This window comes from Penaeus japonicus, unplaced genomic scaffold, assembly GCF_977035675.1.
Source record: "Penaeus japonicus unplaced genomic scaffold, GWHDUDI00000001_assembly GWHDUDI00000018, whole genome shotgun sequence".
In the NCBI taxonomy this organism is placed as follows: Eukaryota; Metazoa; Arthropoda; class Malacostraca; order Decapoda; family Penaeidae; genus Penaeus; species Penaeus japonicus.
Window position 1 is genome coordinate 22,341,645 of NW_028234420.1, and position 15,000 is coordinate 22,356,644.

The 15,000-nt window shown below is 44.6% G+C and overlaps 1 protein-coding gene across 1 annotated transcript in view; it reads right to left on the reverse strand.

The window, feature by feature from the left end:
- Nucleotides 1-8,472: 8,472 nt before the first annotated feature.
- Nucleotides 8,473-15,000, reverse strand: part of LOC122246851 (uncharacterized) — a 17,336-nt gene continuing 10,808 nt past the window's right edge. The window contains exons 2-4 of the mRNA XM_043005619.2: nucleotides 11,269-11,347; nucleotides 10,836-10,987; nucleotides 8,473-10,638 (exon numbers count right to left, since the gene is read on the reverse strand). Of these exons, the coding sequence (XP_042861553.2) occupies nucleotides 9,708-10,638; nucleotides 10,836-10,987; nucleotides 11,269-11,346 (1,161 nt within the window). The 5' untranslated portion in view covers nucleotide 11,347 and the 3' untranslated portion in view covers nucleotides 8,473-9,707. The remainder of the gene's footprint in view (nucleotides 10,639-10,835; nucleotides 10,988-11,268; nucleotides 11,348-15,000) is intronic.

The window sequence follows — 15,000 nt, forward strand, 5'->3', positions numbered from 1 at the left end:
ATTTATATATCTATCTATCTATCTTCATCTATCTCTCTATCTATCTATCTATATCAACCTCTCTATCTATCTATCTATCTATCTATTTATCTCTCTATCTCTCTCTCTCTCTCTCTCTACTCTCTCTCTTCTGTCTCTCTATCTATCTATCTATCTATATATATATATATATATATATATGTATGTATATATAAATATATATATATATATATATATATATATATACATATATATATTTATATATATACACGCACACGCAGGCATACACACATACACTACCAACATTAGCCACTACAAATTCGTCAACACTGTAGAGCAGTAGACCAGGTACTGATACACGACTCCATACAAGCCAGTCTGACATATTGTTATCTTCGAGGGACATTTACGGAACCGGTTTAAAGATCTGTATCACGGGGTGACTACCTACACCATGGAAGTCACATAGAGCACATACTCCTACTTATAAGTACCTATCATTACCTGCATAATAATGACAACAGCGATCCAGTCCGCATGCTGAGCAGGCTGCGGGATCACCACTCTAATAGTAAGTGCTGCGGAATCTCCAAATCTGAAGTACGGGCGAATGTACGTTTAGTTATGCACGTAAATATATAGACGTGCATACATGCGTTCACCAGCATTCAGATGCACACAGAGAAGCGTTCCTACAGCTGCACACATGCATACGTATGAGGTGTATAAGTAAAAGATCGCAGAGGCATGCACTAAGATATTCGACTTTAGCGTATGCCCTTGACAGTCGTGCTGGCATATGCAAGAGATTTCAATGATCCGTAAGAACCTATCTCAAGCCAGGATACGGCGCGCTCTGCATTTGGCATGAAGTTGCTTGCATTTCCTATTCTCTTTCTTGTCAGCCGTTTTCTGTTGCTCTTTCTGATTTCTTCTTGCAGGATTTCATTTCTCCTTCATTTCTCCGGACTGGGAGAAAACGAAGAGAGACAAGGAGGCACAGGCAGAATGGGTAAAAAGAGGAAGATGGAGGGAGGGGGGGGGGGGCTGAAAAGAGTAAAGTGAAATAAACAGGCAAACGAATGGGCCAAGAAGCGAACGGAAATGCTAATCAATGAATTGGAGACGAGAGCGAGAACACATATAAAATAAGATAAGTAAAAACAAATAAAAAAAAACAAAAAATGGCATGAAAAGATACAGAGAGAATGGCTGGCGGACGCAAAAGAGGCGGGAAAGAGGGGAACAGAACAGTGAGAAGGGGGAGGTAGGAGAGATGGCTGGGTAAAGGAGGGAGGGCGAGGCAAACGAATTGAAACAACGATAAAGAAGGCGGGAGGTGGCAGTTGTGGGACGAAGTAAGGGATGGATTGAAGAGAGAGGGATGGAGTGACAGAAATGAGGAGGGGAAAAGAAAACGAGAAGAGAGGGAAAATCGGGAGAAACAATAAAGGAATGATATTGAAATGAGGAAGAGGAGAATGAAAAGCAGGATGATAAAGGAGGAGTGAAGAAAACCGAGGAGGCGGAGAAAAGGGGAAATGAAAGGGGAGGGAAGAGAGAAAGATAAAGGGGAGAGAGAGAGAAGAGAAGGAGGAGGAGCATGAGGCGAAAGGTAAGGTAGGTTAGTGAGCTGGAGGAGGAGAGGAGGAGGATGGGTAATCCTGTCAGCGGAATGTGAAAACGTTAACCACAGAATACCACGGCAGGGTCCTTCGTCTCAAATCCTCCGTCAGAAGGAAGTCCTTTGCTCATACATTTGGCAGGAATCTGGAGCTGACAGGGCAGGCTGTGCGGCGAGTGTGAAAGGAGTGTGTGTGTGTGTATCAAACGCCCGGATTTGTGTGCGAATTCCATAGTATATAAGTAGATGTGTAATCTCATAGGGAAATGCGTTAAGATTAAGAGATATTATATTTAAAAAAAAGCATCGTTCTGACAATTCATAACAATTGGGACTGAAGAAAAGATAAGGAAGAGGAAAAACTGAAAAATAAAGTCAAAGAAACGGAATTCGAAAGGTGGACTCGCAGATGGGTATCGAATGTAGAGGAGATGAGAAGATATCTCATAAATGCGGCGGTTCGATACAAGAAGAATGTAGAACGACGGAGAGAAGAGAAGGAGAAGTAAACAGAAGTAGAGGTGGGAAGGGAAGGAGGGAGAGAGAGAACTAGAACGGGAGCGAGAGAGGGAGGAAGAGAGAGGGAAAGAAAGAGAGGCAGTGGGAGAGAAAGAAGTGAATAGGCAAAGCAAGAATGAGGAGGAGAGAAAGAGAAAGAGGAATGGAGAGAAAGAAGGTAAGAGTATGGGAAGTGAGAGGTGGTGGAGAATATAGAATAAGCCGAATGGTGAGAGACAGAATTAAAGAGAAGGAAGAAGAGGATGATGAGAAGAAAGAGGAAGAGGAGGAGGAGAAGAAAGAGGAAGAGGAGGAGGAGGAGGAGGAGGAGGAGGAGGAGGAGGAGGAGGAGGGGAAGGGAGGGTAGGGCCGACGTCAACTTCTTCCTGCCCCAGCGAGGGCATGTCACGCTCTGTGTCATTTTTTTATCATTAACTTTTTAGTGATCGCAGAGAAGGCCAGAAGATGACAGACGATGGGAATCTATTTTGAGATGAAAAAAGATACGTATGATTCTTTCATGATGTTTGGTCTATCAAAATTTGACAGGAAAAAAAGGAATAAAAGACAAGATAATGAAATTACAAAAGAATACTGCGTTTTTCTTTAAATCAAGAATGGGGAATCAAAGGATATCACTAACCGCAACCATTACATCATAAGGAAAAGGATGAATAGCAGAACGCGAAGGCTCACCGTTGCAAAAGAGAGATTGTGAAAAAGTAAATGAATAGTTCTATACACACTCTTCCGCTAATATAAAAATCCCCGGCACAATAGAAGAAAGAATGGCGAAAGAATGATACAAAGAGTAGAGAGGATAAATGGAGAACAGAGAAACAATGAAATAAACGTAATAAGGATGTCAAGGGAGAGGGCGAGGCAGGAGACAGCATTTATGTCTGTAACAGACTCGAGTGACCTGCAGGTGAAGGAAGCGTTTGTATTCGCAAGCTGAAATGGAGCTTCAAGAATGCTGCTCATCCGTGAACTGTAACTCAGCGCCGCCATTCAATAAAGCAATTTTCCTTTTTCTTTTTTAATTGTTATATGTTATCTACTCCTTTCTTTTAACTCATCTTTCCTTCTCCTTTTATCAAGAAGCATCTTCCCTAGCCATGACCTCAATGTCAACATCTACTGTAGCTCTGTCTACCCTCCCGTAGAGCCCGGTACTACCCACTATAAATGATAGCATGAATCTGTTTCCTCAATAAAAAAGCAAGATATATGACAGGGGCGACCTTTTGCCGCAGCGGATACCCCGCTCGCCTGACACTTTGGCGAGCAAGAACCAGCTCCATCATGTCTCCATCAGGGCTGTCACACTCTCTCTTTACTTCTCTCTCTCTCCCCCCCCCCCCTCTCCATCTCTATCTTTCTATCTATCTGTCCATATATCTATATACATATATATACATACATACATACATACATACACATATACATATGTATATGTATAATACACACACACACACACACACACACACACACACACACACACACACACACACACACACACCACCACACACACACACACACACACACACATATATATATTATATATGTATATATATATAAATTTATATATATATATATATATATATATATATATACATACATACATACATACATACATACATACATATATATATATATATATATATATATATATATATGTATGTATGTATGTATATATATGTATGTATTTCTTGCTCTCTCTCTCTCATTCTCTCTCTCTCTCTCTCTCTCTCTCTCTCTCTCTATATATATATATATATATATATATATATATATATATATATATATATATATATATATCTACCTCACTCCCCACCACTTACCTCTCTCTCTCCTTTGTTTCTTTCCCTCTCTCTCTTCCTTCTCTCCTTCCTTCCCCACGCTTCATCTCCTGGAGATTGTGAGTCCAGAGGGTGAGCAAAAAGTGTAATAGTCGCTGCCTCATCTCTTCTTCGTCTCCGCTCTTGCCAGACTAGTGGGTCTCAGACTAATTGCCTTTATCAGAGCCGTTCTCGAGTACAGTGGCATACCAGTCTTGCTCTTTGACATACATATATACATACATGTGTGTGTGTGTGTCTGTGTGTGTGTAAATATATGAATGAATAGATGCATTAGCGATTCCTAGCTTAGCGACTTCATTTGCGATGTCCCAAACGTAGACGCCCCCCCCCCTCCCTCGCCTAGCAGCCCCCGCCTGGTAATCCCCAAGTCTGCCTCCCCGAGCCAGTGCACCGAAGCGACGCAGTTGTAGGCCGCCAGGTCCTCCTCCTTGCAGTTGCCAACCCCGAGCGTGCAGTTCTAGGATTGCCAGCCTCTCGCACATCCGGCCCTTGCCTGGTCCCTTTTGCCATTGCACCCAAGGAGTTCCCGGTTTGGAATCCCGGTCTGGAATCCCGCTCTTCGGCGTAGAAAAGGTTGCTAGAAAAAATGTAAGTGGACATGATGGCGTGCGCGTGTCAGGCCGGGCACGTGTGCTGAACCCAGATATGCTAGAACGGTAAGGAATCCGACAGAAGTGCTTGATATGCACCCGGCGTCCAACAGCGGGGGGGCGGCGCGCCGAGCTTATATATGTACTGATATTCCTCCGGGTTGTTTTCTCTCCTTCGCGAAGCTGTCCTTCTTTTTTCAGATTGTCTCCACTATCTTATTTTGCTTCACATTCTTTGCACTTTGGTCTCAGCCTCCTTCGCCGGGATCCGTTGCTCGGTTGCATCATCGATTAGACCTTATTCTTATATGGCATAATGATAGATGTTATGGCGAGGGCAATGCTGACAATAATTGGTGATGAACGTCAGTGAAAATGAAGACAAAAAGAAAGGAAAGAGGAGATTCGGATACATGTGCCTCCTTTTCGTACATACATGTATACATAAACATACATACATACATACATTCACACACACATATGTATATATATGTACATATATATATATATATATATATATATATATATATATATATATATATATATATATATATATATATATATATATATAAACACACATGAAAGAGGATCGTGTAATCCCTCGCTTGGGATCTCTGTCACACTTCTGTCTGCCGTACTTCGGTTCTTAACTCCTTTCACTCCCTGGGCTTTCTCCTCAAATATCTGCCGTCTTTGTGAGACTTATGAACCTCTTTTACTGCCTTTCCTTTGCCTCACATTTATTAAAGTGTCTTCTCTATCTTATTCCTCGCTTTTTCATAAAGCCCTTGCTACTCTAATCACGCTCTTCTCTCTCTCTCTCTCTCTCTCTCTCTCTCTCTCTCTCTCTCTCTCTCCCTCTCTTTATATATATTATATATTATATATATATATATATATATATATATAAAAAATATATAATATATATATATATACATATACATGTATAATATATATATATATATATATATATATATATATATATATATATATATATATATATATATATATATATATATATATATAATATATATATATATATATATATAATATATATATATATATATATATATATATATATATATATACATATACATATATATATACACACACACCCACACACATACACACATATATATATATATATATATATTATATATATATATATATATATATATATATATATATATATATATATATATATATATATATATATATATGCACAAATCCTTCTCATTGTCACTCTCTCTTTCCCTCTCCCTCTCTCTCTCTCTCTCTCTCTCTCTCTCTCTCTCCCTCTCTCTCTCTCTCTATCTCTCTATCTCTCTCTCTCTCTCTCTCCCTTCTCTCTCCCTCTCTCCATCTCTCTCTCTCTCTTTCTCTCCCCTTCTCTCTAACTCACTCTTCTGCTCTCTCGCTCTCTATTTCTCTTTTCTCTTTCTTTGTCTGAAACACATACACACACACACACACAGAGAGAGAGAGAGAGAGAGAGAGAGAGAGAGAGAGAGAGAGAGAGAGAGAGAGAGAGAGAGAGAGAGAGAGAGAGAGAGAGAGAGTGACAGAGAGGTTGTGCACTCGTATTTGCAAGCACGTGACATTTGTTTCCCCCCCCCCCCCCGCTCCGTCTTCGCCTCGTGTCATCATCCCCATCTGTCATGAGCTTCCCCTTCTCTTCTCCGTTGCCTTCCCACATCCTCCCGTCATCGACCCGGCCCACGTTTGACCTTTCTGTTCCTTGTCATTTGGCACCAGCCCTGACCCCTTCTCTGCCAACACAGCCGCTCTTATTAGCTCTCCTCTTTCTCTTTCTCGTCTCTATCTCTCCTTTCCCCTTTCACTATTTCTTAACTTCCCGTCTCCTCGCTTTTTTGTCCGTGTGTGTTGTGCTATTATGTGTATTGATATTTTATTTTCCTTTATTGATTTTGTTTATTTACTTATCTATCAACTTATATATATATACATATATATATTTTTTTTTTTTTTTTTTTTTTTTTTTTTTTTCATCCTGATATCCCAGCACCCATTCTCCCTTCGACTTAGCCTGCATACTCCAGCCCTGTTATCTTTTGCTTCTCCATGTTCGGCTCTGCCACAGGGCCCTTCGTACGGACACGTCCCTTCCCCTAAATGCAACACCTTCTTCGAACAACTCCAACCCACTCAGGACCCACTCAGGAGGCGTTCCCTCCTTCCTCATTTGACCCACTCTAAAGACATCTCCGAAGACCCGTTCTAGAAATGCCCCTCCCCCTTCCGACCGACTCCAGAGGCGCTCCTCTCGCCTGCCTCTGAGACGCCTCACCCCCTGCCGACCCGTTCCAGATACATCCGACCCCTCTTCCGACCAACCTCAGGGACGCCCTACCCCCTTCCAACTATTAATGACCCCCACATCCTCCCTAGGATAATTCTTGAGGCGCCCCACCCTCTCTTAATCCTCTTCAGACACGTTCTTCCCTGTAGACCACACCAGACACGTATCTCCCCCGTGATCCATTTCAGAGGCGGCCCCTTCCAACCCACTTCAGACCGCCCCCCCCCCCCAATCCAACACAAGAGCGCCTCCTCTCACCCTCATTCGACCCATTCCATGTACCTCTGTGACTAGAGGCCAAAGACACCCATCACCCCTTTCCGACCAAATCTAGAGACGTCCCACTCCTTCCGAAGACTCCCCCCGCCCACTTGAAAGAGGGTCCTCCACTCCCTCGTGCCCTCGAATGCCTGCTCCACACAATCCTCTTTCCCTCCCTTCCCCTCCCTTTACTCGTACCCATTTCTCCCCTGGGAACCCCTGCCCCTGCCATGCTCTGACCCCTGAGACGCTCGCCCATCTCCCCTTTCCCCTGAGTACGGCCTCCCAACGCTACCCACCGAGATGCACTCCTCTCTACCCTTTTCCCCTGGTTGCGCCCTCACTGCTCTGCGCATGAAACGCATCCCTTTCTCCCCTTTCCCTCGAGTGCGCCCTCCCTGCACCATCTCGTGGGCGTGCCACTCCGCTCGCCTCCCCTCGGGTGCCTCGTGCACCGTTCCCACCATTACTCCGGTGATATAACCTCTCGTCTTAATTGCAACGAGGAAGGAAGTGTTGCCACATCCCGCCGCTCGTGCGCTCTCAGTTTCATTGCAATTAGTTGTGTGCGGATTGATCTGCAGAGTGCATGCGCGCGCGCACGAAGGCGAGGCCCTCGCTGATCTGTCTGTGTTAAGTGTATAGCGTATGCAAAGCAGATGTCTGAATGCGTGCAGGAAAACCGCAGACGGGAGTGAGGGCCATCAAAGAGGAGGAACGGAAGGAAGAAGGGGCGTACAGGGGAGGAGGCGGGAAGGGAAGGAGGAGGAGGGGCAAGAAAAATAGGAAGAAGGGCAAGGAAGGTACCGGAAGAGGAAGAGGAGGCAAAAAAGGATTGGATCAAAGATGAGAATTTAGAACTTATGAGTGAGGGTAAAGAAAATGAGAGAGAGAGAGAGAGAGAGAAAGAGAAAAAGAAAGAGAAAGAGAAAGAGAAAGAGAGAGAGAGAGTTTGTGTATGTGTTTGTGTGTGTGTATATGTGTGTACGTGCGTGCGTGCGTGCGTGTATGTGTATATGTGTGTACGTGCGTGCGTGTGTGTGTATATGTGTGTGTGTGTGTGTGTCTGTGTATGTGTGTGTGTGTGTGTGTGTGTGTGTGTGTGTGTGTGTGTGCATATATCTATGTTTATGTGTAATTGTAAGTGTGCGTGTGTGTGTTCCTGTTTGTGTGTGTCCGATTGCGCTACAATCGAATTAATTTACTGGGTCATCCTTAACATATTCAAAATCTTCCATGAAACTTGAAGTTCCTCTCCCGTAGATTTTTTTCATTATCCTCCCTAGTGCTAGAAACTGTTTATCATTCAAAAAGTTCATAAGTAAAAGTCAAGAATTTCAATAATCTATTTATTAGGACACAAGCGATTCACAATAACTGGCCTTTGCAGTATGTACAAGGTTATATACACATACACATTTGCACACATAAATAGTAAACAAATCTCTACTAAGATAAAATATTCACTCGGGATAAAACAATCTATTATGAAAAAAAGACAACTTAGATATCTTATATACACATCCTGATGGAGCCTCGAGCCTTGCATCAAGAAGGCTCACTTTCCCCTTCTGAACACGGGGAAAGTCTTTTCGAGGGGTAACTTAAGAATTAAATTAGTTTCTTCTTTTCTTATATGCCTAATTCTGACTCATCGCTTTAGAGGACGGATTCTAGAAAGGTAGAATACTTACAGGTGTGAAGTATCAAAATGATGCTTTTAATCAGACATTGTACATTCTAATTATGAATATTTCTCCTCATTCTACCTTCTTCGTTGAAATGACTAAAGTGATTTCTGACTATGACGTTTGTTTTAGACATCCATAGACCAGTGTGGTGAAGAATCCGTAGCAAACTACAAGTTCTTCAGCTTCAAGTTTGTTTCCAACTCCTTTGCGCCAGAACGACCAGACTTCACCAAGATGAACGTTACTACGTGAGTAGGACTAGGAGACCAACTCGTTAGCGCTAAACACTGCAAAGGATCAGCTTTGAACTATAATCAGCTTATCACTCGCAGGCTTGTGAGCCATTTTCCAATTCACAAGCCCGCCTACCTTGTCATCCTTTAGCGTTCCTGATATGTGGGTGACGGAGGCGGGACACCGCGCGCAGGGCACCGCGGGCACCGCCGCCGGGAATACTTGTCGAACAGAAACGCCCCTGGAAGCAGCTTCTGCGAGGAAAGTGTGAGGGCCGCAGCCGCACTACAGCTATGGCCCATCTCCGGCCCAGTGCAGACTGGGTCTGACCTAGCGCAAGAGTGTAGTCATGGGGACCAGGAGTAACTCGTTTGCAACCAGTTGTGGTCTGGGTGTGGCTTAACCACCAACCAAACATGGCCCATACACGAGCAAGATGTGCCTCGGTCGCGGTCATATGCGGCCCAGTCATGGCCCTGTAGCGGACCGAGAGTATTCCACGCGAGGCCTCGGCGTGGCGGCCGGAGGCCTGGCAGCCGCGGCGGGCGAGGGAGAGCGCTTGAGAGGGAGTCTCAGGCAACGATTTGTACCTTGCTGGCGGTATGTACAGAGGGCGGTCGAGGGCGGGCCGGGCGGACGGGTCACTCACGCCTTGGTGGTGAGGTCCACGGGGGCGGTGGTGGTGGGCACGGCCGTGAGCACCGGCGACACGGGTGGCGATACAGGCGTGGGCGTGCCTGGCGAGGGCGCTAAAAGGCGCGGACGCTTAACGCTCAGGTCGATGGGCGCATCCTGCTCGGGGGCGGGGGTGGCCTCCCAAGCCTGTGGGCTGAGGCTGGCCGCCCGCATCTCTTCTACGGGCGAGTCTGCCACGCGCTTCCTGGCGAAGGGGAAGCCGAGGTGCAGCGCCAAGGGCGGGGCGAGGGGGCTCCGGTAGTCGCTCATCGGACGCACGGGAGGAGTCAGTGGCCGCGGAGGGCTGTGTGGGCGGGGGCTGTGATGGCGCGGGCTGAGGGCGTGCGGGCTGCACATGCGGGGACTGCTGGCCGAGGCGTCCTTGGGCGGGCTCGGCGGCGGCTGCGATCTGGGCACATTGGGCGGCACGAGCAGCGAGGGCGGGATGCCCGAGTACAGCATGGGCGGGTACAGGCGCGAGTAGAGGTGCGAGGCGTGCAGGAGCGACAGGCCGGGGTGCAGGCCATACAGCGACAGGCCGGCGGCACCCGCCAGGTCGCGGCGGCCGCCCTCGCCGAAGCGTTCCACTCCTCGCCCGCCGCCCTCGCCCACGCTCATGTCCTTCGGAGACGACGTCCGCCGCGGCTCGACGTCGATGCTGGTCTCGGAGAGGCAGCTCTCAGGCGACGACAGCACCGGCGACTCCCCCTTGGCCTCGTCCTCGGACTTGGCGGGCGAGAGCGCCGGCATGGAGGCGGGGCTGAGGGAGAGCGACCCGGCCATGGCGCCGGGGAACGAGCCGCCGCCGCCGCCGCCCCCGCCGTCCAGGCCCTTGTTGATCTGCGCCGCCTGCTCCTGCAGCAGGCAGTGGATCTTGAACCAGTTCGAGCGCCGGCCATATCTAGACGGGGCAGATAAAGCAAACTCATCAAACAAATGCGATAAACCACAACTGCAGAATTAAAGACACCCCTTGATAGAAGTATGAAGATGGTTCGTATCACAAGCATTTCAAAACCTCTTTCAGACAGGAATCTTACTAAAATAGTAATAGTGTCATACTCTCGCATACATCTTTAATTCCGAGACGACACTCACCTTGATCCACTCTTGGACATGCCGACCACAAGGCACTTGCGGAGTCTGCAGGCCTTGCACGACGTTCTGTTCTGCTTGTTGATGACGCACTGGCCGCCGTTCTTGCACTCGTGCACCTGAGACAGGTTGTTGTACGTCCGGCCGAAGAACGACTGCGCGGAAGAGAAATGGAAGTTTTACATGGCGTCGGTGAGGTAATACTGGAAGGGCAACCTGATGTGCCAATTGAATGACACCAGTAACAGTGATGATGACCAGGAATATCTCGTCAGTAATAAAACTACCAAAATATAATAATAATGAATATGTCATTTGCAATGATGATGGCGATAATGATGACAATGGTTATAAAGTCATAAGTAATAGTAATGATGCATTTGATGATGATGATGATGATGACGGCTACAGTAACGGCAACAGAAGAGGAACGCACCTTGCATCCCTCACAGGTGAAGGCTCCGAAGTGGAAGCCCGCAGCGGGCTCGCCGCATACTTTGCACAGCTGGTTCATTCTGCAGAAGGAAGAGAAGAGATTCATTACTATTGGGTCGTGACGTCCACTTCCTGCTGTCGCAACTTGACTGTGAAATCTCTCGGTGAGATTTATGTCAATCAGGCACAGCGGCGACGAGGAAGCTGTCGCGGTGACGCGTCGGTTATGTCTTCCGGCGACGTCTTCCGCCACAGTCCCGTTACGTCGGCGATGATTTATGCAGGTTTATTAAATCATGAGTTTTATGTCGTGGGGCGTCGTTGCAGGTTAGGCAACAGAAACTCTTCAAAGCAATAATACTTTCATGCACTAGGATTTACTGACGCACATGACGTGACTGTTAGTCCATTGTAAATGAATGTAACTATCATGAACTTTCATAATAGCCTGGAAAATGGGGCACATAGATTTTTTTTCTCAATATGAACTGATTACCCATACCTACATTCAAGCTAGCACCGATTACTGAAATGTGGGCTCATTGAGAATTGTGAAAAATAAGTAGAATGCTTTTGCAAAAGAATCTCAAATATCAGCTATGCGAAACACTCGATCATGGAGACCAACTACAGCCCGGAAAGCTATGGTATATTTGACGCCAAACTTGTGCTTTGGATTGTGTTAGCCGAGTGGCCTCAGGATGGTCCTCAGTCTGAGTCGTCTTACCAGGGAATAACAAACACACAAACGAGCGCACAGCGTAAGTCCATCCCAGCCGGCCGCATGCTGAGGCTTCCAGCCTGACAGCCGATAAAATATATGCGTGTTTCCCCCTGCATCGTGGCGGGGAACGCGGTCCGCCGGAGTGTCACCTGGCCTAAGATGTAGCAGGTCAAAATGCTGTAGATAAGATCGGCCGTAGCCGCGATACCTTCCGATAACCTCATATGGGAGCGGGCGCGGTGTTGCCATACTCTGAGCTCGTTATACCAGAAACCCCAGGAACGCCAACAACTTCATGTAAATGCAAGAGTAATATTCTAAGGTCACACTTATACTATGTTGCTTTTGCATGCCCAATATCAGCAATGTGTTTATTAGGTTCGCCTAATGAATACAATCAAATGCTTGCATGGCTTCTTATTAGAAATGCAACCCGTGATCTGCCCAACTATTGCGCGACCCTGATTCCCAGCAACTATTCATTGTCTGCAGCCTGACAAACCGCGGTTCAAAGTCTTCCTTTTAGATCCTCCCCTTCTTGTCTATTAATATAAGAGAGATGAAAGTGCCGATTCAAGCATTAGTTCAATACAATAAAAATCCGCCACAGAGGAAAATACTAACTTTTTTCCTTTGTCCGCTAAGATAGCAAGTCACCCTGCCTTCGAAGCTGCAGGCGAAGCTAAGCGATATCACGAGATGTCCTGTGCTTTACTTGAAATGCCTCGTGTATAGTATAAAATGTCCTCCGCTTTGGCAACTCTGTTAGGGAAGGACATATAAGGGAGAGGTTTGGTTGCCGGCCAGGTATTACCAGAACGTGAGTGATTTTGTTCAGAGATGTGATCAAAGTTTCTGCAATGGTGATGTGCATTTTTTCCCCTTTTTTGAGGGGGATCGAAGAGAGGGGTCACGTTTATACCGAGAGAAAAAAATAATTTATTGGATTATAAAGAAACAAGAGGGTTTGGAGTTATTTCGGCTTGATATAAGTTTGCATAATACAAAGGAACAAGAGGGAGAGATTCCAAGATGGACCAGAAAGTCTTTGTGACTCCGAGGGGAGAGGAAAGCGACTTTGCTCGTGTGTGACTGTAAGCGCTTAGGAGAGCTTCCGATGATGTTTCCTTATCATCATTATTAAAGTAATAACTATCATCATTATAGTAATGATGTGATAAGAATTATTATAATAATCATGATAGCAATAATAATAATGATAATAATAATAATGATAATTAGGATAATAATGATAATGATAATAATGATTATGATAATAATGATTATGATAATAATAATGATAATGATAATAACAATAATAGTAATGATGATAATAATATTGATTATCATTATTATCATTGTCATTATTATTATCATTATCATTATTATCATCATTATTGTCATCATTACTACTTTTATCATTATCATTATTATGATTATCATCATCAGTTTTATTAGTATCATTACTACCATCATTGTCGTTGATATTGTTATTACTATCATCCTCATTATCGTTATCATAATTATTGTTATCATGAATATTATTGTCATCCTTGTTATTATCATTAACGTTATTAGCATTTTATTACTACTGCTATTACTGTTATTATCATCATCATCTTCATTATTATCATCATTATTCCTATGATTATTATGATTATCATTATCATTATCTTTATCATTATTATTATAATTATTACAATTAACATTATCATTATCTATGTTTTTGTTACTACTACTATTATTATCATCACTATTATCATTATTACTATTTTCATTCTTATCATCGTTATTGTTATTGTTGTTGTTTTTATTATTATCAACATAAAGATTGTTAATATTATCATTATTGTCGTTGTTATCATTATAATCATTATCATGATTAGTACTATTGTTATTATCATATATATGATTTTCTTCTTATTCTTATTCATATTCTAATTCTTATAATTATTCGTATCATTATTATCATCATTGATATTGCTGTTGTGACTGGGTAGTATCTTATAAATTCTGTAGAATATAATTGCAAGAGGATACCAGAGGAGGAACAGCAACACAATCTACCGCGATTGAGCTGAACCGCCGCGCCAAACCGTCCTTTATAACCCCCGCCCACGTCCCCCGCCCGCGCCTCCACCTACTCCATTACCTCACCATTCCCACCACACAAAAAAAAACACCCGCGACGCCCTTCTGACGATCATCAACACCTGAAAAAGTGAAACAAAAAAGGCAGGGGAAATTACATCACGGTTGATCATATTCTTGCCTCCGCGGTCCGTCGCAGTGTTCCCAGCATCACCGTTCGGCTTCGAAATGCTGTTTGTTGTTTGTTGTTTGCTGCTTCTGTTATTGCGTGCTTTTAAAACCCTTGCGTGTTGCATACATGTTAATGTGTGTGCTAGGAAAAAGAATCGTAATGTTTTATTCATCATAACAAAGTGCATGTATATGCATGTGAAGGGTTAGCTGAGTTGTAAGTTGGCAACACTACAGGGTGCGCCGGGCAGCTGGGCAACACTTTACTTCATCGCGTCTTTGATATTTTGTTGAGGCTTTGCTTTATGTCTTCTGTCCCAAACTGGATGCACCATCTGTCATTTGTAATCGTGAGTATTTGAAAACGATAATAAGAGCTAACATATACTGCAAATTGCGAAGTCGCTGATTTCGAGAGAGAAGGCCAAGTCACACGAACACACAAAAGGAAATGGGAATGTGTATGTGGGATTACCAAATTAAATGACAGCGTAATGGCAAGAGTACCAACTATGGCTTTGGGGTCGGTCCTGTGGATGGTACAGCTCGAGCTACCAATTATTGTACCACTAGGGGGGTACCAAGTCACCGGGAGCACCCCCGTTATGCCGCCCCTGGATACACGCCATAATTACCAAAAGTGTAGGCGTGATTTGTACCATCTTGCTGTGTCTGTGTGGCCTTCTCGTCTGCCTTGTAAGGACGTCTGAGGCGAGGATGCTTGGGAACAGGCCTTGGGGGATGGCA